Source organism: Egretta garzetta, unplaced genomic scaffold (assembly GCF_000687185.1).
Source record: "Egretta garzetta isolate BGI_Z169 unplaced genomic scaffold, ASM68718v1 scaffold326, whole genome shotgun sequence".
NCBI lineage: Eukaryota > Metazoa > Chordata > Aves > Pelecaniformes > Ardeidae > Egretta > Egretta garzetta.
Window position 1 is genome coordinate 1,697,316 of NW_009260026.1, and position 26,848 is coordinate 1,724,163.

Below are 26,848 nucleotides of genomic sequence, written 5' to 3' on the forward strand. Positions count from 1 at the left end.
TTCAACCTCTGTGCATTAACTGCAAAGAAGCTGCAGCAACAGAGATGTTACCATGTAAAACAGCAATACTGATGAGCACCTAGAAACAGACTGGCTTTTAATATCCTAGCATAGGGAATACAAGTTTAAACTCACTCAGTAGAAGACACGTTGCTTGATTATGCCTTCTATTCTGCTCTTCACTTAGATTTTTCTGGGGCCGATTAACTGCAGTGTATTTTCACATTTCAGTCCTACCTTATCACTGTCCACTGTGTTCTGCGATGTCCTGGATGCAATGGAAATGGTGTCAGGTTGACTACTGCCATCTCCTTGGCTGTCTGCATCATCTACTCCATCTCTGCAAAAGATATAATAGGGGAACAACAATACTTACTTAACACACCACCTTGGAATGTGCACAACTTTATAGGTGGATTTGAGAAGAGCCCAGTCAGCATGCCAGAGCTGGCTTTGCGCTAAAATTACCTCACTGATGCAGCCCATGTTGCTATGTAGCTTGCAATTTAAATGATGTCACCCTCAGCCATAGGGTTGGGATTAGCACATAATCACAACGTTTGTTGCTGGAAACAGGATGGTCGTTGCCTGCATATCTACAGTATGGAAGACTCTGGTGTTCAGAAATAGCTCTGTAATGAGGGTGTCAGGCAGAAATTTTCCTTCAGTTAGATTTCTGCCTTAACAACAACCATTCAGCCCAGGCTACACATGACACTGAAGGAAGGGGTGTTTCTCTTGTCTTGCAGGAACCACATTTTCAGGAATTTAATACTAAGCCATAAAAATGGTATCCAAACGAACATAAATAAAGACAGTGTAGAGCTTTACAATTCTACCTCTGTGAGTCAGCTAACAGAGGGTATTTTCTTCCCTTTTGCTGTAGAGATATAGTTGTCCTAAAATTTCACTGGTCTTTCAAAATAAACATTTAAATAATAAAAAATAGGACAGAGAAAAAAAATTAAGATCCCCATTCTGTACTAGAAAATTCTTGTATTGGTGCATGTCCCCAGGAAGAAATGTCTGGATCTCTGCCTTGCTACAGATCTCCTGGATGACCTTGGTTACTCATGCTTTGGATGCCTCTATAATACAACCTGAAGTAAGAGAGTGATAAAACTTGATGAAGAAATGGAGATGTTCAAATTACAGGTGGCTTTTGGGAATGCCAGCATGACAGCAAAAGAACAATTAATTTTCTATAATTTCTACTTAATCTAGGATTCGAAGAAGTTGACAAAAAAACTCTAATATTACTTCACAGGCTGAAATGAATTTGTATTTGATGATGAAAAACAGATTCTCCACTGTAGTAAGATACTGTCATAACTAGCTGTAATTTGCATTGTCAAACAATTCAAAATGCCAAATGGGAAAAAAAAAATATCTGTAATGCAAAATAAATTCTACTTTGGGAAAGAAGCATAATCTTGGACTCTGAAGAATTTTTACTGTTCATTTCTCTCCGATACTATGAAGAAGTAAAATAAAAGACATTTGTATGTATAGCACTGAAAAGCTTTCTAGCTACTTTTGCCAATACAACATGTAAAAAATAGAGATGATGAAAACTGCTTTTGACTATAGTAAGAAAAAGTAAGCAAATCCAGTCAAAAGTCCACAGACACTGCTGTTGGTCGAGAAAACACTAGTGATTTTACATTGTGTGGAATGACTGAGGTTACCTTCTACTGTTGTTTCGCTGCTTTGCTGGTGTCTTGGGGAGCTGAATTGGCTCTTTCAGAGCTCCTTTCAGATGAATAATCCTTTCTTGAATGACTTCCCGGATATTTTTGATCCATTCCTGTTTTGTTTCAATACTGGATGCCTAAAGTTCCACAAGGCAGAAAGACAGACACTTTATCATGTTCCCAGCATGTCACCTGCTATGTAGAAGAATCGTGGTTGGCTGAGGAAAATGCATGATTAACTGTTTCTCCTCTCTGCTGTATTGTTTTAGCTGCTGGAGTACCTGGTAACCCCAGGAGAACTGAGGCATTTTTACCAGACTTACTTGGCAAGCAACAGTAAAGCAGCTAAGCTCTGGATAAATATATTTAATGCTAGCAATACAGCATGCTCTGTGGAGGGGAAATAGGTTATCAGTGCACAGCTGGGATTTCCTCAGACAAAATATAACTGTAACATGAATTCTTCATTAGAAACTCACTTGACAGAAACGCTGTCAGCTCTGGAGGTTTGAGGAATAGGTTGACTGTCAATAAGCCCAGTGCCAAAGGACTAAGAGAATTACGCCTCCCAACCTGAGACGTGCCCCGTGTTAGTGTGCAGCTGCTCAAACCCAGGTTGCAAGATGAGATGCAATTTCAGAGAGGCTACACAACTCCACTGTCTTGGTTCATACTGAGGCCTTAGAGCTGAATTGCTTCTGATGCAGGCGTGACCCTGCTGACATGACGTGGAAGCCGTGCAAATATGAGGAAGGAAGAAACTGACCTTTCATTTAGTGCCCCCAAGGCCTCAGCTAGCAGCTATAAAGGCAAAGAAAACAAGCAGAAAAGACTTACTTTCAGCACTGTTTTATTGTCTGAGGATGGTGTTCGTCCAGACCACAAAGCAAATTTACAGGGATCTCCTTCAACGTGTTCAGTCACTCCCAGTTCTGAGGTCTAGTGTGGAGGAGAGATGATTAGAGATTTCGTATACATGAATCCAGAAAACTTTACATTTGTAGGGAGAACTGGGGAGGCAGGGATGGATAGGGGAGTGAGATCTTGTCTCTGCTTTGCTACACACAGATAAAAACTAGAAAACCACCAGGGTATGGCAAGAAAGTGAATGGCTTGACTGATCCTCCTTGCATTTCCCACCCACCCTTCACATCTCACTATCTTAAACCTCTCCAGACTCACTGTGAGCCCAAGCTCCAGGTGAGCCCTGCATGGGCCAGAGCCAGCCATTCCAGGTGGCATGAGGATCCCCAGCCCAGCACGGGGACACGTGAGCCATCCCCCAAACTCCACCTCTACCTACAGGAAACACAACACCCAGAATATTTTCTTTGCAGCCACACCTACCAGCAACTTGTTCTTGTAAACATATTTTGTGTGTCCTGAAGAATCTTTGATCTCTTTGCTAAACACCAAAGAGATTTCAAAGAGAAACAAATGCCTCTCACGGCCTTTCCGAATGAGAGACTTGGGATCCCACACTTGGAAGGAATCCTGAAGAATCAGCTCTCCCTGGACGTCCAGGTTCTCATCAAACCCTAAAACCACAAAATACATTGGCTCATATTTGTTCTTGGGACCAGTAATGCCCAGAAAGGACTTGAAATAAAAGGGTCTTTCTCTTTTTTTATGCATATTCTGAAAGGACATTAATGGGCATCCATTGCCCCAGTGAAAATATTTTTCTTTTCTTTTTCCTACTGTAATGATATAATTATTTCACCAGAGGCAAATATGTCATATGCACTGAATGAGACTGCTGCTAAAGTGTAACAGTAATTACTTAAATATTATAAATGTTTCAGCAGCGGTTACTGTACACAGAACTGCAATGCAAGGATTCTTATGCATGTCAATGCAAATTCAGAGAAACATAACGTGTGGTAGCTGGAATGCCCATCATACGATGATGCCTTCAGGCACGCTAACCCAAGTTTCAAGGGCCTGTGAGTCCACAGCAGTGGCATGGGGGAGCTACACCTATGAGAGCAAGTTGGTATGGTATCTGAAACAAGCTTTCCAGGAGGAGTTTCTCATCTTCCAAGCTGCATGGCAAAAACCTTCACATGGCCAAGGATCACAGGACTCACTCCACATAACTGAGGGGCTCGAGGGAAAAGGGAGTCCCTGGTGCAAGGTGCCCTCCAAGCTGCTGTCTCAGCAGCTTGTGCATCACATTTCTCTCCAGAGCTGGGGACTGCTCCTCCACCAGCACAGCCTGCTGTTGCTCATGTCAGACAGCCCTTGGAGAGCGGCAAGCAGCCCTGGTCCCTGCTCCAAATATTCAGGAATAACGTTTTATTCTGAAGACAACTTTCTAAATGCTTGTCTACCCTAACAAAGCATCCCTGCTTCCTTCTTATTGTGTGGTGCTGGTCATCTCATGGGGACAGATTATCGAGGCGTTATTTTGGGAAACCTTGCTTTTCACGAGACACCACAATTAACACCATCTTTACAGTGTTTCTACCTAGGCTGGGTCAGTTTGCCCCCTGCAATTTTAATCTTAACGTGCTGCTTAGCTACTGGCTCCATTTCCTTTTTCTAGCCTGCTTTAAGTACTCTTCTTGTTTCCTGGTTCTGACTCAAGCCAGGCTGGAAATGATTTTCCCAGGCCAAGAAAATGTTTGAGAGACAATAAAGCATCTCTGTCCAGAATAAAATTTTTAAATTTTAGAAATACTCCACACATCAAAAAGCCAATAAAAGACTTAAATTTGGGGCAATCAAAATATTTTTTTTCTGTAATTTTGAAATACTTTTTAATAATACTTTTTTTCTTTATTTTTTAATCTTTGGGGTAATTATACTAACATTTTGAAACACAAGCTGTTTTGACTCAGAAAACCAGAACTATTTCTTTTGAAATGTTGAGGCAGTATTTAGAAATGTTTTCATCCAATAATTGTTAGGGCTGCCAGCAGCTAAACTGATACTGTTTCAGGAAGGGTCTTTTTTGTTTCATTAAGTAAGAATGTTTTAACCAAATTTATGTATACATTGTAGATGTATACACACATGTATGTACATATATATACACATATAAATACATACACACATACAAGATATAAATAAAACCCTCCAAACTTCCTAGGCAGCTTTATTCTTCCAAGACTTTTGGAGAAATATCAGAAAGGAGCTAGGAAGTACCGGAAAATTATGATCAATCAACAGTATTGCTACAGTCATCCTGTACTAACTTTCTACACAAGTTACAAGAAGGCTTCATTGATCAGCGGGTCCCTCCCCTGCCCCGGCCACCTGCCCCTCTGCTACCTTCCAGCATGCTGACGTGCATCGCGTCATTGGCCTTCTTTGGGACACTGAGCATCACTTCCAGACCATCTTTGAGCTCCCCTTTGCCCTCCTCACAGCAGGTCAGCAGTTCCTAAAAAACAATGCAGAACACCTATAAGCAAACTCTGACTGACATGCTGTCTTGATATTCGATTGTGTTACTTGGTACATGCAACTGCTTCGCTAACAGTGACAGGAAAAAGCTGAACTGCATCAAAATCCACCGTGGATGCTCATAGATAGTGGGGATCAAATGAGAATGACTGTAAAGCAAGACAAAACAAGGTGCTCTCGAGTGAGACTCTGCACCCAGAAGATTTCTGGGGAGTTAAGCCTATGCAGCAGACATCTGTCAGTCCAGCTGTGCCAGCCGGGTTGCAGGGAGCCCTGCCTGATCCAGCAGTGCTGGTGAGTACGGCAGTGCAGGCAGGGTGGCAGCGTGCTGTGCCCAGAGCTCAGACGTGCCTTCAGGAAAGATTCACTGGAGGAGAAGACCAAAGGGGTGATGACTGAAAGGGTGTTTTAGCAGATGGTTTGTGCAGTGCAGGCTTGCTGTCCCACAGCACTCACGAGACTATGGTAAACCTGTGTGCTGTTTCAGGAACTGGTATAAAGGACAGATTTGTCAGTCTGTCAATTTGTACATCAAATGTAGTCAGTAAGTACCTTCCTACTACAACATATCACTCCTTTGGTGTATACACAGGAATCTTTAAAGAGGTGCAAGTATTATATCTGGTCCTAGCTTTTCAAAGTCGCAATCTGTCTTCCGTTATCACCCACATATTTTTTCTTCTTTAAAGTTAACAGTGGCTGGTTAAGCTAGATCTAAAATTCACCTACTCACAAGATACTGCAAAAAACTGTAACCAGTTTACAACAGACCACAAAGGTAGGGTTTTTTAATGGGAAATGTTAATGTTTCACTTGGAAATCCTTTGCTTTGTATATGAAGCTTTTCCGTGTTTTTCAAACACAAAAGTGTCAGCTCCCAAACAGAATCTAACACCAGCGAAGAAGTCTCAGTCAAGAGTCAGAGAAAATTTCCAAAGTCCATTACTGTTGTCATTGGAGCCTTTAATCAAATTATTACATGTCACAAATTTAGCAAGAAGGAAAGTAAACAGTTCTGTCACCCCTTCAATTTCTCTTTCCTAGTTCTTGCTTTTTAGGGTTAAGCCCACCTGGATAAAAAAACCAAACCAAAACAAAACAGTTGAAACCAGTGATCAGTTTTTTACTGTTTTTTTTTTCTTTCTGTGAGCCTTTTCCTTTAAAACACTCAACCTGATTTCACACTTTGTTGCCATGCTCAGGCCTGGGAAGTAGGAGTAGCAGCTCAGCAGTAGCTGCTTACAGATCATGAACACGTGATGAAGCAGCTCCCTTAAAAATAATTTAACTCTTCAAAACTCTGCATGAGCTGATTCGGGCAGCTCACTAAGGTACCTTCAGTAGGAGTTGGTATTTTGTGATCCTCTGGACAGGCTTGATTAAATAAGAAGAGATAGAGTTGGCCAGGCCATGTCTTTGCTGAATTTCCTAAAAGAGATAAAACCAACAGTCAGTCATGGAAAACGATTAACCGCCTGCCAGACAGAACCACCCATAACTAATTTTAGCTCTGGATCTCTGCATTTCTGTGTTTAGTTTTTTAACTCTCTTTAAGCACACATACAAGTAACTGTGGTTTCTGAGAGGCTGGCAATAAACTACCGAGTCCCCCTAAGGCCACTTAAACTGCAGGGGCTCTACGCAAGTCAAGCTAAGGCTATGTTGAATAAACCACATAGGCTTCGATTTAAATATGACTTATCTGTCACGTCAACTGGTTTCTCCTAGCTACGAAGGCTGAAAGCAGAGTCTTAACATTCAATTAAAATGGAATGACATTAAATTAAATTGCATGCGTAGGGTATAATTTAGCTGTCTAAACATCTAGTACCATTTGAGAGCCCTGGGGTAATTGAAATATCCACATGGGAGTAACAGGTCTGACACAGTGCTGACAGACCTGTGCTACTCTGAGGAGGCAGCTGGGGGCCAGGAGAGATACCTTTATGATACCTTTTACAGCACTGAATACTTCTGGGTTGTCACCTGAATCTCAACCAAAATGTCTGTGCTGATCAGTGTGATGTGCTCATGAACTTCTGGAGGCATTGCAGACAGGCACCTGGTGAGGTCTGCAAAGGGCCCAGCTGCCTCCCTCCAACTGGTTCCAGGGGGAATTAGGAGCTCCTGAAAATCCTACAGGACTCTAATGCCACATATAGCTATCTAAAAGACTTCAAACTCATGCTCTACAGGGGCAGACCTCTGCTGACATAGAACAGGTTGGAATTCCTCCTGTCTCCACCAGGCCCTGGGCATGCCTGCCCTTGCTCCTGGCCCTCAGGAAATCCTCAGTTCCTAAGGCAGCAGATGGGGAGGGGGAATGAGACTTATCTCCAGCTATTGGAGGGTAAATTTGAAGCTGTAAAGGGAAGAAGTTACAGAATATGAAGAGGGAAGAGCTGCCAAGAACAGAGATTTTCTTTCTGTATACAGTTTGATTTTCTGCTGAGTACTAGGAAGGTTACTGGGTTTTTTAGCTCCAGTGTTTATGTTGGGATGCAAAAATAGCCACTTTTCACACAATATGCCAAGAGGTTGGTTTTTTTTTGTTTTTTTTTTTTTGTACTAGGCAAGTTTGTTTTAGAAAAAAATATCTCTGGTGTCATGAACAAGACCCAAAAATGAAGGGGGTCTGTGTGGGGGTTAATGGAGCTTGCATGAAGCTGAGTCATGGCTGGCTCCAGGCAGGGATGGTGTCTGCAGAGCACATGGCTGGGCCTCAATTAGTAACTGCAGGAGCCAGCAAGACCTCGGCCACGTCTGTGAACTTCCTGGAGCTGGCTAAGTACACTTGTTTTTGTAGGATCCAAGTAATGAATTTAGCGCTATTCCTTCCTCCCAGCTCTCTGAACAGCAGGGCGTGCTCCCAGCAAGATGCCTCCCCTTCAGGCATTCCCTGCCCTGCCAGGATGCTCCCTGGTCAGACTGTGCAGAGCTGTCTCTGTTGGTGGAGTGACAGCTGTCCCTGCCGCACAGGAACCTGCAGCAGGGAAGCTATAGCACTGCTACATGGCAATCAGACAAATACACTGCTGGAAAGGGACCTACTCCCTGCAGCTCCTTCCTCTGGTCCCTGAAGTTTTGTAGTAAGACAGCAGCCTGCTGGAGTGTGTCTTGGGTTGACTTTGTAACAGCTGGAGAGGTTTGAACTTACTGGGGGTGGAGGTGGAAACTGGAAAGGTCCGTGCAGGGTCTGTGCAGACATTTCTCTCACACCTCTAAGTAACATGAAGCAGAGAGATACCTGAGCTAGCTTTGAAGTAGCTGGCAGGTTTCAGAAGCAAGCTAGCCACAGGGCTCTGTGCTCTCTACTTTGCCCTGCTTCTTGTTCAAAGCAAGCTTGTTCATGCTATAGTGCACCATGGCTCACCATTAGACACAAGGGCCTGGAAAAAATGAAGGTATCTAACAGGCACCATGTGCTGGCAGTTGTGTGTTGCAAACCAGATTAGCTGCAGAACACGATCAATGTGTAGTCTTACATGCAGTGACAGAAACCCAGAAAAACACCAAAAATATCCCCTGCGTGGGGCAGCACAGGACCCTCGCAGCACCCTCCAAGAACAACATGGACACAGGAATACTTGAATACAATTTCATGCCATAAGAACTGCTGAATTTACCATGAAGCAGTGATAAAGTGCCCAGATTTTGTGTCAAATATCTAAAGAGATAAGTAATTTGATTGTGTAGGGTTGTTTAGTAGGAGGACAAACTGCATCCTGAACTCGGTGAACAGACTAATGGCTTGCTGAGTAGACTGATTCAGCACTAAAAACCTCAGGAAACATCTAGGTTTTGTAACGCATGATACAAATCTTTGGTGAGCAATTTAAGAAAAAAAATACTACCAAGGAGAAACTGAGACCCTGCTTGCGCCTCTGCCCATTTCCTAAGGGACGCTTTAGCTCAGCAGAGAAACTGTCCAACAACCGTCATCCATGCAGAACACAATGCTCTGCAATGCTACCAAAGTCAATGAGCTTTACCATGTTCCACTCAGGTAATGATAAATGCTGCTCATGCAAATTAAAGGTGCCCTGTGGCTTCTTGAATATGAAAACACATCTTTTCCAAGATTGAAAGGAAAAAAAATATTCAAAATAACAGAAGCATATGGGTGACTGAACCAAACTCTGTCCTGAGGCCCAAAGCTCACTTAAATAACAGACACTAAAATCAACTCTATCACTTCAATAATATGCTGATTTCCATCAGCTGCAGCTCTTGCAATGAGCCCCGAACCTGCAAATATTCCACAGACTTAAAGGGTTCAGACACTGGGACTACTTGTTTTCATCTCAAATGTGTCTTTCTATATGGCTTATGCAATTTGAGGGATTGTACACTTGTGATCTTCAAATAGGCTTCTTACTAAGCAGTGTTATTTTAGATAACTCATTCCCATCATCAGGGTGTTTTGAGAAATTCCAGGTTCTTCCCGGAAGAAAACCAGCCATTTCCTCCATATTCCTTGGGCCAGACTGTCCCCTGTCCTGCCACGTTAACCACTGCCACTCCAAGATCAGGGTAAGAAGGATCTACAGATAATTTAAACTACCTTAGTCAGACTGAGTGACTCCTAAAGGACTTTTTTGGGGCGATAGCCAGCCTTCTCTTTTTGCACAGGCATCACTGGGTAGCCCAGCACAATTCCCACCAGTGGAAGGAAAACATCTCCCCTTGCAAAACAGCAGATGCTGACACATTAATATTCTCTATTAGGCAACACCAGGCAGGTTTCTAGCCCATATAGAGAGCTGGAGTGGAAAAATTTAGCAGAGGAAATGCTTTTAACCAGTGTGAACAAGACTGATAGACACCTAAGGCGGCTCAAACCCTCCACAAGTCACCAACCAGTACAAACCATTCAACAGGCTCAAGCGCCACCTCCTGGAAAATCCCTTTCAGTTCAATTCTACTTTTAGACCATTTGGTAACACTGCAAAAACTAAGGCAAAAGAAAAAGGCGTTCATCACTCTTCTTCTGGCTCATGTGAGATCTTTCAGTGTTGAGTTTAATTGAAATGCTATAACCACTGGCACACACGAAACCCAGAGGAGCTGATTCATGTCAGGCAGGTTGGGTCCTGCTGAGTGGTTAAATTTTTAAAAAGATCTTCAATGCTATGGAAAAGAGGTCTTAGCATTTTTTCAGAAAGGCAACTAATGCAGACAAGCATGGCAAAATGGATGAGGTTCCAAAAATCAGGGGGAAAGCTTAGTTTAAAAGTACTCAAAAAACCTTAAAGATTTTTCTCAGTCTACAAAACTGTGTCTGGAGCCTGCAAATGTTTATCACCAGGTGTAGTGATTGTAAGGGAAATAGTCTAATTGCAGTCAGTGGAGTCCCTTACTAGCATGATGAAGCAAATGTTTAATAGGGTGGGTAAAATTTGCAGAACAGGAGGACAGGATCTTGTTTTGGACTTAGGGATTTCAGGTCATAAAATATAATAGGATCTGCTTTTCATTTTACCACTAAAGTAAGAGAAGTAGAAAGTATATCTAAACCAGATCTTTAGAAAGGATTGGGTCTGAAAAATGCACAAAGGTTCTGAGAAGAATGTGTATCTCCATTAAAAACAACTTGCCACACTGATGAAGATCACACATCACACCACAGCCTATCAGTTTTCACAACAGTGATATCTGCAGTGGAATGAAAAACCCAAATGCCAAAGCACAAAAAGGAACTCGTTGCTCAGATCTAAAGAGGAGGTGTCTCAGCTGCACTATGTGTGCTGAAGGAAAATGGCAATGGCTGCTTACATCAAAGAAAGTCCCTGCGTGTTCCAGGATAAGCTGGCTGGAGTCAGGCTTGTTTTTGCAGTAGGTGACATACATCTGAAATTTATCTGCCTGTAAAAACAAACATCAAGGGAAAAGCAAGATTAGCTATTTCTCTGCTTGCACAGTCTTTCATTACTTCCATTCATAAACCCCCGCCTCTCAAAGCGACATAAGAACCGCAAATTAAGAACAGAAGACTTACAGACAGGTCATACCTTACCTGAGCAGTTCTGAGGGGAATTAGGTGCACTGTGTATCAGCTATGGGAGGCTTTCTTTAACAAGTGTCACAGAGGGAAAGCCTAAAACTTTAATCCTGCTATAAAATAATTTCTAAGAGCTCTAATGATATTACACAGATTGTATCCAAAAGCCTGCAGGTCTCAAAACCCAGTCATGAAATGTTGGCTCTATCACCTACTTGCAGATAAAGCCAGTGTAGAAACTGAGCAAAAGACTCACCTAGCTTAAACTGGCTCCAGACAACATTTTGGACTTCAGACTGGCTCAGATTTGTGGCGCCTGGCCCAAACTTGCCTTTCCTACCTTTGTTCAGGCTTTAATGGCTTAAATTTTATGTTGTGCTAGGAGTGTTTTGCATTTCATTTCCTAATTTATTTATTTTTAAGAGGAAACTAAAAGCATCTGTGCACTCCTGCCTTAGAGCAGTTTTGTATTACTGAACTCTGGTCTCAGGGAGAGGCAGGCAAACAGAAGGGGAGGATGGCCTCCTCCTATTACTATTGTATTTTTCATACCAGCTATCTAAATAACAGGACCCTGCAAATCGGGCAGGCAGCTTTGTATGTATGTCTGTAACCATACACACAGCTCTGGACACGTACTACTGCTGAGATGATGTGGTAGTATCTTAAGAGTACCACAAAGATTTTGCACAGCACGATACGTAAATGTGTCCATCTTTCATAAATATATAAACTCTTCTTTGTAAACAATATTTCTGAATCCATTTCATCAATATTTGTGTCATGTTTTTAAATTAGAAGCCCATTTGAATTCATCCAAACTTGCTTATTTTTTTGGGAAGTGAAAATGTTCCATAATGACTTTTAAAATACTAATTCCCAGCTTTGAAATATGAATAAAACCATCAGAGAAAACATGATGATGGCTGACTTGCGTGGTAAATATTTTGAAAAGAAAACAGCTTTCAATACAGATAAATTGCTGTAGCCAATTCCTGGAGCCTCCTACACCCATGAAGACTCAGCATCAAGTTTTCATAGTCCTGTTGGAAATCATCCTGGCATTGGGTAATGCAATGAGAGCACAGTGGTTCAGCAATTTGACATTAATTTCTGAGGAAAAATGTTGATAAAATATGTTGTTCATGCCTTTGCAGATATCTCATGACATGACTGAAATTCTCTAAGGAGGGTATATTAAGATTTTAAATGTCCATCCTCCCAGGGCCTTTCACAAAGAAATGAATGTCACCCCTAAATACAGGTTTGGTTTGACAAAGTCCTGTTAAACAGGAACCGGCAGAGCTAAATCTGTGCTGGTCAGTGCAGGACAAGGAGAGAGGCTCCGGAAAGCCTTCACACAGCTGCTCAGGAGAAGAATTAAGGGAGGGAACCTTTCGCCCTGGGAGAGGTGAAAGACAAAGCAGTCATAGTTCCAGATTAGCTCCTGATCTCATGTATCACTAAGGACGTAACACTTGCACCTATTCCCAGCTTGTTTCTGTCTGTGCTGGAGAATTAATTTAAATAAATAATGAAAAGAACAAGCCTCATTACCCAGGTGACGAAGCAGTGGCCCACATCCTCAGGCAGTTGTTCGTATTTCTCTAGTTCTTTCAGAAAAATGCTGAAAAAAGAAGACACCAATGTAATTAGTTATAGTCAGATACCCAGGAGAAGCAGAATGACCAATGAGTTAATCAGTGCTAATGATTAATACTTGTATCTTGATTACAAGGCTAATCAAGTGTCCTGCCAGTGGAAAAAGTGTGTCCTGGCCAAGTTATGCTTTGTTTTTTGAGAACAGTTATGCCTGACTCAACTAGAGAGGAAAAGGTACCAGTCCCTAGTAGGGGGTCAGTGTATTCAGGACTGCAAAGTGATATTCGAGAACCACATCGTGAATCTTCAAAAAGATCTTGTGCAATGGTTCAGAGGAAGAGCAAAAAGAGAAGCCCAGAGCTTCCAGCTTTCCATCACCAAACTCAGCACACTGGGCAAGGGACAACAATTTAAACAAGCTTCATACTTCAAAGGTAAGTAGTAAACCCCCAAAATACAGACTTTGTGATCAACTCTCTCCCAACATTTTGTACTATGAGTGACATCTCTGTTTGCAGCTAGAGCCCTGTACAGTGCCTGGGTGGAAAGAGGAATGTGAAACAGAAGTTGCAGAAGGAGAAGCAACTGAATGTGCTGTTTCCCCAGCCCTGAATCAGGCTGGGGATGCCTTAACATCACCAGCTAAAGGAGAAGATTGTGGAGGATGTTGGTGGAGGTAAGGTGGGGAGCAATTGATTTTAGCATTGCTAAAAGTTTTAGCGGGAAAAGGATTACGTAGAAGCAGCAGGCTGGAGGAAGATGGTCAGAGAAAGGACAAATGACAGCAGCAGGGAACTGAGGGACATGACTGAGGGGTGTTAGCTGGGAGCAGGGGAAAGTCAAAAAGGAGAGTAATCAGATGGCATCAGTCAGGGTCACTAAAAAGAAGATATGGCACCACAAAGAGAGGGGAAGCAGGAAGGCAACTGGGTGATCCCAACATAGTTTTAAATGGGAGAAGAATACTTACCTGTATGACAGGGCAATTCTTGTGGGCTGGAAGTCAATTAATCTATTACTTAAAGGCCTTTTAAATGTAATATGTATTTTGAATCCACTATCCTGATTTGCTTTGAAGCTGCTTGCACAAAAGCACGTGTGTGGCAGCCTCTGCTGGACCATATTTATGAGTGTGGGATGACCATATTTATGTGTATGTGATGGCATGTTTATCTGGCTAAAGCACTGAAAGTCTCCCAGAACTTCAACAGGGAAGGGTTTTCTGCTACATTTTTCAAAATGCTTTTGTTTTGATACATAACTTGAAGACAGACTTTGAATTTTACACTGAACTTGTGGGATTCAGCACCCCTAAATGTTAAGTTTATAATTGCTGTTGCATTCACATTATAGCAGCAAAACCATGCCCTCTAAACTGACCTGATACAGACTTATCTTGATAAAAGGGAGTACTGTTAGTTACAGATCAAATACAGAGAGTCTCCAAGAAGTGGCAGCAAAGCCACTTATTAACCCAGCTCACGTCAACCATTCCTTTTTTCCCCCTCGTGTTTTCCAAGAGATCACACTTTTGAAAGACAAGCTTCCAGACTAGATCTAGTGCTGTGAGATGTAAAGCATGTAGGGGACTACAAAGCATTGGTATAATATGACTTTAACATTGTTAATCAGCTGAAGGCGAAGTATAAACTAAGATGCATTCATTTTTGTAAAGGAAAAAAACCAAGAAGTCAAACATTATTTTGCAAATCTGGATCAATTACTTTACACTCCTGTGTACATTGTACTATAAGTGTTCACTGCAGACACCACATAGATGTATAGGTATACACATGTCTTCGGTTTCCTTAGTCACTAAACATTAACAGAACTGTTAGGAAAACCTACTTGTTATGAAAGTCATATATCTCCTGAATATTGCCAAAGATGATGTGTTCTTTATTAAGGATCCCAGCAGGTATTTCTTCCACTCCACTTGTCATTTCCCAAAGGTAAGTCTGGAAGACATCAGCAATTCTTAGCTTTGTGAATAAATGCAGTGAAAAAGAATAGATTTCCCTGTTTTATTGTCAAAGGCATAGTACTTCGAGATTAAACAAACAAGCTAAAAAAAAAAAAAAAAACAAAAACGTTCCAGTGTCACAGAAAGCTCTCTAGAGAAATTCAAAGTGCTGACATTCAGAGGTTGTCTGAGGAAAAAGGAGAAACATGCCAACAACACCTGTCTTTGCTGTCCAACTGATGGTGTCCAAAAACTGCAGGCAGAAACAGTTGAAAGATAAGGTGGATTTGCCACTTCAGTAGCATTAGATACATAAAAATCTGGAATGTGAAAGCTGACAGATTTCACTGACACTCTCTGCTTTTTGCCCTGAATGTCACAGTCCCCTTCAGAAACACCCTGCTGTAGAGCTAGACAAGGTATTTGACAGTGCAAATCCAGCTCTTTCTCTAGCATGAGATGATCCAAAGGAATAGATTTCAATTCTTAAGAAAACTCTCAGTGATTCAAAAAAGACTAGAAACCAACAAATTTCAGGTCAACGTGCAAATATATTGTGCTTTACTGAGTCCCAGGACATTGCTCCCACTCTGCAGGGGTCAGCACAGCTTTGTAAATAAAGGCACGCTCAGGTGTCCCTGGAGGCGCAGACATTTACAGCCACCCCTGGGGAGCACAGGGCACAGTTCTGCCAGCAGGAGACAACCTCCCTTTGCTTCCCACCCCGCTCCCACCAGCAACAGGACACAGCTTTGCGACTAGCCACCCATGGTGGCACCCTCCCACAGACTCTTGTCAAGGTCAGCCTTTGCAGTACAGTGAACATCACCACCGCAAAGGATACCATGTCCTTCCTGAAAATACTGGAGACTTCCCAGGTCATAACTTACCTCTAAACATTCATGTAAGTCCCTGACATAAGCTTTTTCTGTCTGCAGCAGCTCAGCCATAATGAATCTGAAAAAGGAAAGTATTTCAAGTGTTTTGGACATTATAGGCATTCGTACAATGAACAGAAAACAAAACATCCTTCTGTTGTCTTCACGAATCAGTGTACTTCCACTCTAAGTCTTCAGCTGCCTCACTTTGCGCCTTTCAGCTCTGTGAATGAAATACCTCTTCATACTCTAGTCCCTTGTAGGGTTATTTTCTAAATACCTTTTCTGCATAAAATTCTGTTAAGCTGTATTTCTGCAACCCTGAAATATGATTTACTCTCTACATGCCCATCCTTAACAGTCAACTGATTCTCAGAACTTTTTTTTTCCCTGGGAGTACAGACTTGAGATTCACTGGCAACACTTGCATCTTTGCTAACAGTCAATGGTAAGTCACCCTGAAACTTGATCCTCAGTAGCAATACAGACAGATTTGGGAGACACCACTACTTCGAAGAGGCTTCAACAGCTTGGTATCCAGCTGGAGAAAATCCAGACTGCTGGGAAGCCCAACAACCACATCTGTAGAGCCTGAGGCTGGGCATTTCAAAGTTGAAATGCCCAATGTTTTGAAAATGTGCCACAGGCAGACCAAGTGTAACCACTGTTCCCTAAAGTACAAATAGTTTCTTATCAAGGTTATGCACTGCAGTGACAATTTCAGAGGGCTGAGAAGGATTGTACATACCAACGCTTTCCAGAATATTCTCACACAAAAAATAAGACAAAATACTATGCAATTAGAATGTTTATAGATTTAAGTCCACCAAGCACTCTCCAAATCTTTCCTCTTGTATGAAATATTTCCAGTTGTCTCAGTTCTATACTCACTGAAATTTGAACCTAAACATCAAGTGAACTCTTGCGTCACTGAAACCCAATTGATTCCTCTGGATGTCATTGGACTTTAGATGATACCTAGACATGTAAAGATGCTTTTCAACTTTTCTCTTCATTTTACTTTTCACATACAGCCAGAAATAAATCATAACAATGAGTATCTCCATGACATCAGGGTCTATTCAAAGTGATTGACTTACTCCTTTCCCTTTACAAAAGTAACTTCTGATTAAAACCAAAAGAAATTCAACCTGTATGTTCTGAAATTTTCTAGCCTGCAAGTCACAAATTCTACCCTAGACCTGTAGACTTATCTCAATAGCTCTGCAGCTGGAAGGAATTACAGGACTGTATGTCAGTTCTGGTCATGCAAATATCATAGAATCACTCTTAGATAATGTGTCATGGCAGACTGTGAATGTTTGGGGACATACTCTTTCTTTCTGGCCGACTTTCTTTTTTCTTCATTGACTTCATGATTTGCATCTCGCAGCTTTACCTCCCGGTCTGAAAGACTTGCTGGAATAATATCTAGTTCTAGGTCCTTGTTATCCTAGAAAAAGTGACAGTACAGGTTTTAAATTAATTGAAACCCTACTGGAGTGCAAAATGCAGCGTGTTCATGAGATCAAATGAATAAGAAGGGAAAAAAGTATGATGAAGATACCAATGTCAGAAAGAAGTAAATTCAAATAGATTTAAAAGAACTACAGTGAGAAGGGAGAAGGTGAGAAGGTGAGACATCGTAAAACTCCATGAGATTTATTATAGTCTTCACTGTTACTCCTATCTAGAAATAGGTATCAATGACAAACATTTACATTTTACCTTGCTCCTTCACATCAAAATTAGTTGCCTAATATGGGACTTCATAAACAGTCTGATAAAGTAGGGCAGTATGCAGAGTCAATCCCAACTTCCAATGGCCTTCTGCCATGGAAATACCTTTCCAGACTGTGGTTAGTAACTTTGTGTAAACCAGAGACCCTACAAGGAACAGTACATTTAAGATATCTTGAGGGTCTGAGTGAGTGAATTTATTCCTCTTTCTTTGATACTTAAATGGTTGACTGAAATGTTTTTAAGTGTTTCTGCTTCTGGCACTCCCCCTTAATACTGTGGCCAGGGAATAGCAGGAGGTTCTAATTTTTGTTTCTCTTGTGTTGCTCTATTTCACCTAAAAGAGCTCAGAGATGAGGTTGGGGATCAATTTTTTGGTTAGTTAAAGGATGAGAGAATGGAAACTTACAGTCAAAGCCTGAGTCTGATTAAAAATAATGGCGTGGGAGCAGGATTTATGGCTTATGCTAAACTTAACACAGACTTTTATTCAAGTAATATGTTTCCCCCTCCTTCCCAGTAGCTGTATGGTCTCCTGGAGAATGGTGTAAACATTTGTTTAGAAAGTCTCTCTGATCTTCATCTGTCTCCTCATATCACTGATCTGCCACAAAAAAACTTTTTGTCTTCAGAAACAGTTCTGAGCTTGGCTAGCTAGGCTGGCTAGGTTTTAAGTGTTTCTAATGGACACACAATAGCCTGCAGCATTCATTGCACAGCCCTCACTTCCTTCTGTGACTTTCAGCTTTGGTATGAAACTGTAGCAGGACATGGACTTACAGTACCTCTGTATTGATTCCAAGGGCTTTTTCCAGGGAGTAGCGGTATTTCCCCATCCTGAGAGAGAAGTCACGGTAGCGTTTGTCAACGGTGGTGACCCACTTCCTAATTTCAGTGGCATGTATATGTCCTTTTTCTACAAAGCTGTCAGCCAGCTGGATGAGGAGCTTCACTTTCTCCTTCGTTTGCTGCCAAAATATGGTCCTTGGTTATACTGCATCATTATTATTTCCTTTGCTCTTAATTCACACAGCAGTCAGAAGCAGCTCACAATTTTTTATACATCATTAAAGAGTGCCTGTACTTCATCTTTTACAGAATCAGATACTTTAAACTTTGCCCAGTAAAACTTGAAACGAATGACATTTTTATAAGGACACTTATGAAGCTGCAGGAGATAGAAAAAGTCAAGTTTTTGAAACCACACAGTACTGGGTTTGCGTGGGTAAGGTTTTAGTAGTGGGGGGCTACAGGGGTTGCTTCTGTCAGAAGCTGTCAGAAGCTTCCCCCATGTTGGACAGAGCCAGTGCCAGCCAGCTCCAAGATGGACCCACCACTGGCCAAGCCTGAGCCAATCAGTGGCAGTGGTAACGCCTCTGTGATAACATATTTAAGAAAAGGAAAAAAAACCAACAACCTAGGGGCATTTTGCAGCCAAAGAGAGGAGTGAGAATATGTGAGAGGAGCAGCCCTGCAGACCCCCCCAGGTCATTGCAGCAGGCGGGGAGGAGGTGTTCCAGGCGCTGGAGCAGAGATTCCCCTTCAGCCCGTGGTGAAGACCATGGTGAGGCAGGCTGTCCCCCTGCAGCCATGGAGGCCCATGGGGGAGCAGATCTCCACCTGCAGCCCGGGGAGGACACCACGCCGGAGCAGGGGGGTGCCTGAAGGATGCTGTGACCCCGTGGGAAGCCCACGCTGGAGCAGGCTCCTGGCAGGAGCTGTGACCCCATGGGGAGAGGAGCCCAGGCTGGAGCAGGTTTGCTGGCAGGGCTGGCGACTCTGCGGGAGACCCACACTGGAGCAGTCTGCTCCTGAGGGACTGCACCCCATGGGAGGGATGGACCCACACTGGAGCAGTTCATGAAGAACTGAAGCCTGTGGGAAGGACTCACGTTGGAGCAGTTAATGGAGGACTGTCTGCCATGGGGAGACCCCATGCTGGAGCAGGGGAGGAATGTCAGGAGTCCTCCCCCTGAGGAGGAAGGAGCAGCAGAGACAGTGTGTGATGAACTGACTCCAACCCCCATTCCCCATCCCCCTGTGCCGCTGGGGTGGAGGACGTAGAGAAAATTGGGAGTAAAGTTAAGAAGGGAGGTGTGGGGGGAAGGTGTTTTAAGATTCAGTTTTTATTTCTCATCATCCTACTCCAATTTGATTGGTAATAAACTGAACTGATTTCCTCAAGTTGATACTATTTTGCCCATGATGGTAAGCGGGGAGTGATCTTGACCCACGAGCTTTTTGTTATATTTTCTCTCCCCTGTCCAGCTGAGGGGGGAAGTGACAGAGCAGCTTTGGTGGGCATCTGGTATCCAGCCAGGGTCAACCCACCACACACACACAAACAAACATGTAAGGAAAACATGTTGGAAGTTACACAGGCCTTCTTCCCGTAACTAAAAACTCATTTTTTGTGAGCCTTGGAGTAGAAGAGAGGATTTTAAAATCACACCTCATAAAATAAACCAAGTTACTCTGAATCTATACCTAGGTGGTTCTGCAGACCTGCGTAGGCAGGTCATTAATACACCACATATCAGTCCAGGAAGTGAGCTTGAGTCACTAGTACTCTGTTTCAGAAACAAACAGAATTTAAATCCAAATTCACAGTCTGCTATAAAATCTCCCATCAATATTTTAGTTCCAGCTAGAGTATTACAAACTCCAAAAAATACGTTAAGACCCCAAAACCTTCCAGAAGTCTTTTCTATTCCACTTGGGCTCTTACTGCTCCTTAGTCACTATGGTTTTCCATGTTAAGGAACTTCACGGAAATCTGGCACAAAAGAGCTAGTTATAAATGTTAGCTTAGATTCCAAATCTATCCTAGGAATTGAAGGTGCCTGGACCCTATGTTTGAGCCAACTCAAGTACAAAATACTTATAAAAACTGAGATATCAACTGTGCAGACTGCACTCCAGATGTAACGCACATGTTAATCCTCAAAAGCAAAAGAAGAATCAGTTGTATCCCCAGAAGTACTGGCAAGCTGCCTTTCAGAGACGGGGAGAACTTTCCACTCTGCTTGAAGCAAGACATGTTATCAGGTACTCGACATTATCAACAATCTGGCCACAAATGGACAAATGCATGTCAGACCAGAAAACATCAAGCAGATTTCAAACGGAAAACTCAGTTCAAGAAATTTCACCAGCAAAATAAATTAACAGCTGAATCAGAGGTCATCTTAACAAATCAACTGAATACTTAAGTGAGGCTAGGTATGGAGAAGTAAAAATCTGACTTCTTGTTATATTTAAAGGGTGTTCATTCCCAAAAGCTACTGGTATTTTTGCTTTCCAAACAACTGGTTTGGCCAGAAAGTTATTAGGATCAGGAAGGCTTTCAGTTACAGCTTAATTTGAGAATAACATCAGTCTGGGAATGACATGTATTTACCAGATTGCACATGGCAGTGAAAAAATTCTAGGTCAGCAGTAGGGAAGGGATTTTCTAGAGCCCTAGGGAGCAAGACTAGATGTGTCAGTATAAGGAACAGCCAGTAATGGTCAATAAGGAACAAGGTATAAAATTTGATCCTAGGCTAAGTCAAGAGTAGAAGTAGTTTGGAAACTTCAGGATGAATCAGAATTATTCCAATCAAAACTAAATTATAAACTGGAACATGATTTCAGGCAGACTGATTATGAGTGCTTAGAGGCCAGAAGTACTTTTAAAGGAATGTTGTACAGGTCCTGTCTGATTAAATAACTTCCATCCACTGCTAGTTACCTCCCATTTTCACAGACACGCTGAAGAAGAAGGAAGGGGACAAGAACATCACAAAGCCTGTGAATCAAACCCATGCAAGTATGGACAGCCTAATGAGGAATTTAAGGATTACAGAAGATCAATTTCAGGACACAGTGAAATGAAGCTACATAATACCAAAGCCATGGTCTTGCTGCAGTCTGACTTTGCAATTTAGATCCTTATCAGTGACTGTTAATACCCCTGTGGATTCACTGTCTGTGAATTACCTATGGTTTGAATTAATTTATCTGAAGCAGATCCAATCACCATTCCTCTGTAAACCCCACCAGATTTCTCAGAATTGCTCCATACAAATTAATAGATTCTTGGTAATGTAGCTTTGTATTAAAAAATGTTCACCCCAGAGTTTACAAACCCATTTATTTAAAGTATTTTGTTGGGATCAGCAGATTATTTCTAATGAGATAAATGATCATCTGTGATCAACCCGGCTGGAATTAATCAAACAAATTGTGGTTTTAATGACAGAAGAAAGAGACATGGAATCAAAGATGACCTTAGATATGTTCAGATCAATTAGTTACTCCATACCATTCTTGTATGATTGTTTGAGGATGGAATTAGGGTATGTCTCATTAAGTTGCTCTGAACTCTGTATGCAAATGGACTTTCTCTTCCTCCTGATCAGAACAAAAATGCTCCATAACCAGAACAGACCAAGGGAGAGAAAACCTCCTGTTTGTGCCTATGCGTTGCTAAAAAAAAAATATCACAGTTCTCAAAAGAATTCACCTTCTGGGCTAGGAAGGTCAGGAGGAAAATACAAAATTGAAAGAGTATTGTTACAGAGATTTAAGGCACTGAAACTGGATCATAAACATAGACATAAGCAGATGCCATAATTAGATTAAAGTCACTGTTTACCTTGGCAGGTACTCTGAATTCCCCATATTCCTTCAGGAGTTCCTGAGTTTCTTCTGCTGATTCCCCTGTGGAGTTGTGAGTAGAGAGGTAATATTCGCCTGTTTCTTGGATCCAGTCTAAGGCCTGTGAATGTCAAAAACAACCAAAGGAAAAACAAAACAAACAGTCTTTGTATTTCAAGAACTAATCCTCTGACAAAAAAAATCTGCCAAATAAAGGATATCAAATCCATTGAGACTTAATACTGTGTATATTGAAATACCTTCTAGGAAGCCATAAAAAGAATACAACAATCAAAACAGGTGGGAGAGGATACAAAAGGTGCTGTATGGTTCCTAGGACAAAAAAGAATGTAAGGAATTCTACCTATATACAGATAAATCTGCAGGCAGGAAAAGCAGTTTTCTCATTCAGTAATAGCTCAATAAAACAAGCTTGCTCTTATATTTATTTTCATGAACAAATGAACAAATCCAGAAATTAATCTGACTGGGCAAAAATACTGAGTTTTGTTCTTGGGTTTTGGAATTTTCTTAAATTGTTTCAAAAATCTACATTTGTCATGTTTTCAAACATTACAGTTTTTAAATACAACTTGAGATTGCAACAGGAACCCCACACAGAGGCATTACAGAGATACAAGAAATATTTATACACTGTAGGACAGAAAGACAAAGTAGGGTTTTTACACTACCTGCTTGGCACTGCGCTCAAAGACAACATATTGTTGGCACTGATCTAATCTCCGCTTCTTCAGGGTCCAGAAGTGAAGGACCCGGTTCTCCCTCTGCAGCAGCTCGCTCAGAATGGCTGTAGGGGAAAGGAAAACATTTGCATGATCAGTGATTCTGTTATTTATTTTCATGAACAAATGAACAAATCCAGAAATTAATCTGACTGGGCAAAAATACTGAGTTTTGTTCTTGGGTTTTGGAATTTTCTTAAATTGTTTCAAAAATCTACATTTGTCATGTTTTCAAACATTACAGTTTTTAAATACAACTTGAGATTGCAACAGGAACCCCACACAGAGGCATTACAGAGATACAAGAAATATTTATACACTGTAGGACAGAAAGACAAAGTAGGGTTTTTACACTACCTGCTTGGCACTGCGCTCAAAGACAACATATTGTTGGCACTGATCTAATCTCCGCTTCTTCAGGGTCCAGAAGTGAAGGACCCGGTTCTCCCTCTGCAGCAGCTCGCTCAGAATGGCTGTAGGGGAAAGGAAAACATTTGCATGATCAGTGATGCTGTGAGTGTATACAGAAATAAGCCATAAAAAGCTGAATTTACTCACTCTGCCTGGACTGCACACCCAAGAGCAGAGCCCCTGTGATTGTACTTCTTAAAAAAGCATTGATTCAAAGGGGCTGCTTTAAAAGAAACAAACCAAAACAAAACCAAGAAACATCAACAAAAAAAGCGCAGTTGCAGGGTTACCTGGTAAAGGAGAAGATGTTACAACAGAGTTTGGGACTTAGCCCAGTAAGCACACTGGGGCAGATAATTTCTAGTCCTTTTGTTCTCTTCTGTTGCATATTTCAGGAGTCTAGTACTGGCTGACATAGGAAAGTTGCCCTTTTACTGCCTTATCTATTACTCTGGCCACAGGCTACCCAAAGCCTACTGTCCCATGCAGAGCTCTGGTCATGACTGAATTGAATTCAGCCCTGAGCCCCCAGTTTGGCATACCTGGTAAGGTTTCTTATACAGCTGTGCTGCCTGGTGACCTCCTGTGTGCTGCTCCCTGTGCATTGCTGCTGGGCTACGATTTTGGATTGATGCCTGGTATTGGTCCACTAAACTGTTTTCTGTGTGAGAGGGATGTGACAGATGTCCAGCCTCAGGAAGAGACTGGCAGGAGTCCCAGTGCTCCTTGGAGTCTAGGGCATACGTGTTCTCCTTTAGAATCTGAGTGCTCAGCCAGAGTGTATTGACTTGATAAAAGTGTGTGATTTAAGTCTAAAAAGTACCTGGTTTAACTGAAAAGATTACACACAGAATCAGTGCAAAAGATTTACACTATATAACTAATACAAACCTTAGTTAAACCTGAGCTTTTCTAATTAAACTGAGCTAAGTCACGTGTAGCTGGCAGCAGGGTGGCTCAGCCCAGCCATGCTTAGGTACTCAGGTAGCTCAGGTAGCCCCCCGGGGCAGGTAAGGCATGGCAGCCCTTCTGCCATTAGCCTCAAAGCACAGCATCCACTAGAGCGGGCTTAGGCACACGCAGCCCAGGCTGCAGCCACGCTCTTCTCTATTAAAAGACTGAGTCTGGCTTCTCAACTACTTATAGTGACTTACAATTGCCTACAGCACCTGCTAATAACCTCCCTCACCCTAAGCCCTTTCTGAACGTACTGATATTCATTGCTTATATATCAACACTGGTGTCAGCAGTTTTGGATTTATCCCTCCCCATTTACAAGTGTGACACTGATTACGATAAAAAAATTGTAATATTTAATTGCAAAACCTAGCCGAGTCCCTGCTGAGGGAACTTTGAATGATAAAATGAACTTGAAGCTTGGGTGCTCTAGATCAGGTCTCTGCATAAACAGTTTATGCCAAATAAAACTAATTTTTTTTCTGTATTAATGACTTCGCTTTGTGTCCTGGTTTCTGCTGGGACAGAGTTAATTTTCTTCCTAGTAGCTGGCACAGTGCTGTGTTTTGGATTTAGTACTAGAAGAATGTGATAATACACTGATGTTTTAGTTGTTGCTGGGTAGTGCTCAGACTGGCCAAGGACTTCTCAGCTCTCAGCTCTGCCAGGGGCACAAGAAGCTGGGAGGGGGGACAGCCAGGACAGCTGACCCCAACAGACCAAAGGGCTATTCCAGAACATATGATGTCCTGCTCAGTATATAAGCTGGGGGAAGAAGAAGGAAGAGGGGGACGTTGGGAGTGATGGCGTTTGCCTTCCCAAGTCACCGTTACGCGTGATGGAGCCCTGCTTTCCTGGGGATGGCTGAGCCCCTGCCTGCCCATGGGAAGTGGTGAAGTAACTCCTTGCTTTGGTTTGCTTGTGTGCGTGGCTTTTGCTTTCCCTATTAAACTGCCTTTATCTCAACCCATGAGTTTTCTCACTTTTATCCTTCTGATTCTCATCCCTGTCCCACTGTGGGGGGAGTAAGCGAGCGGCTGGGTGGGGCTTAGTTGCCAGCCGGGGTTAAACCATGACAGTTCTTTTTGGCATCCAACGTAGAAGAACAGCAAGAATCCTACTAAATGGTGTTTTTTTTCTGAACTGAAGTGTCCACTTCAAAGATTTTCTATGGATAGACTAGCCAAGCAGAAGAATTACATGTTTGGCTTAGAAAAAGCCTAATACACAAACCAATTTTTATATAAGTGAGTAATTTCAAACAAGCTAAGCAAGGAACACTCACAAGCTTATATCAGGTGCATATTTAAGGGCTTGCTGAGCCAGGACTTAATTAATTTTCCCATGATTTTCAACTGCAGGTAACAAAAGTCCACAACAACAACAAGCGTTTGACACAGTAGCAGGGGAAAGTTGAACAATGCCATGTTAATGTTGAAGAATTGGTATTGAAAGAAAGAAAGGAAAATAATCTCTTCAGTAGCACCATTTTCATCTGTGTATAACCAAAGTTCCCTTTCCTCCCACATACATAATGACCGCACTGCTTTTAACCTGTGTCTTTCTGCAGCTTCTAAGAAAGCCAATAATAACAACAAAATAATAATAATAATAATTTTATTTCTGCAGAATCACTTTGCTCATTCTTATCAGTACCTTGCAGCATTGCTAGGCACAGATTAACAACTGTTTAATTAAGCAGAGGAGCAGAAACATTTCAAACATCTCACATGTATCATCTGATTGTAAACAATGCTCTTTTGACCAAAGGAAAGTAACTACAGGCTGATACTTTTGCTGGTGGTTGTTTGATGTGGTATGACATCAAACAGGATTCCAGGGACAAAAAAATACCAGACCCATCCTAGGGACAAACAAGTTTGGGGTTCATTTTTTTCCAGTGCTCAGCAGCAATAGGATGCCTTTAGACCTTGTATTTGATATATGCTTATTTGTTTATGCTTTTTTAGATATTAAGGAAAAATAGCGTCTGATCAATCTCAGCTGACAATCTACATGATGGGGGATGTCACAGTGTCACTCCCATGGACCCTCCTGACAAGAGAAGCTGGACAGGTGTCAGGCACGTGTACCATTTTAGTGACAGCAGATGGCAAAACTTAAGGTGCCTTCTCAGCATGTTCACAAACTTTTGGATGACCACATAGCAGAGAGGGAAGCAAACAAAACCTTCAATGCTGTCATTGCACCAGTGCACCAACCTTTCACTTGCTGCTCGGGCCCCCTCGTATGGCTTGCTACTCCAGGCATGCTGACGTTGTTCCGGTGGATGTACTTGAGGAATACCTCGGCGTTCCTTCGTGCCAGCGTACAGGCCTAAGAAAAACAGCCCCCACCAAAAAGAATCAGTAAAGATGAGCAAAGAAAGCAAAGGGAACCCAGGGGATTTCTCTGCTTGTTTTGCAGGGAGAAGTTCTCTTTCATATGGGAACATGAGAGCTTCGGCTAAGAGTTAATAAACTCAGCTAATAAACCAACAGCCTCATAAATGTATTAAAACACAAGTCATTTTGAATATAGTGGTTGCTTTTAAATATTAAGGCAAATTAATGACAATAATAAAACAACTGGTTGTAAAGAGCTAGTACATCACGCATTTTCAATCTAACCAAAGCTAACCCATCTCTCAAGAAAAGAGCTCATCGTTTCAAAAAATGTGCATTCTAAAGACATAATTTCTTAAGCCTTGCCTGCAAGCATAGTTTCATGTTGTATATCAGTTTTAGTGAAAGGTAGGAGGCTGGCTGTCACTTGCCCTGTCAGCTCCACAGTTCTTACAAAGCAGC

At 42.0% G+C, this 26,848-nt stretch overlaps 1 protein-coding gene across 1 annotated transcript in view; it reads right to left on the minus strand.

The window, feature by feature from the left end:
* KALRN (kalirin RhoGEF kinase) overlaps positions 1-26,848 on the minus strand; it is a 363,097-nt gene that overhangs the window by 140,089 nt on the left and 196,160 nt on the right. The window contains exons 19-33 of the mRNA XM_035896306.1: positions 26,264-26,378; positions 23,031-23,146; positions 21,929-22,051; positions 18,075-18,257; positions 16,884-17,002; positions 15,562-15,628; positions 14,557-14,666; positions 12,664-12,733; positions 10,881-10,970; positions 6,441-6,533; positions 4,971-5,082; positions 3,042-3,232; positions 2,532-2,633; positions 1,689-1,831; positions 238-340 (exon numbers count right to left, since the gene is read on the minus strand). Of these exons, the coding sequence (XP_035752199.1) occupies positions 238-340; positions 1,689-1,831; positions 2,532-2,633; positions 3,042-3,232; positions 4,971-5,082; positions 6,441-6,533; positions 10,881-10,970; positions 12,664-12,733; positions 14,557-14,666; positions 15,562-15,628; positions 16,884-17,002; positions 18,075-18,257; positions 21,929-22,051; positions 23,031-23,146; positions 26,264-26,378 (1,737 nt within the window). The remainder of the gene's footprint in view (positions 1-237; positions 341-1,688; positions 1,832-2,531; positions 2,634-3,041; positions 3,233-4,970; positions 5,083-6,440; positions 6,534-10,880; positions 10,971-12,663; positions 12,734-14,556; positions 14,667-15,561; positions 15,629-16,883; positions 17,003-18,074; positions 18,258-21,928; positions 22,052-23,030; positions 23,147-26,263; positions 26,379-26,848) is intronic.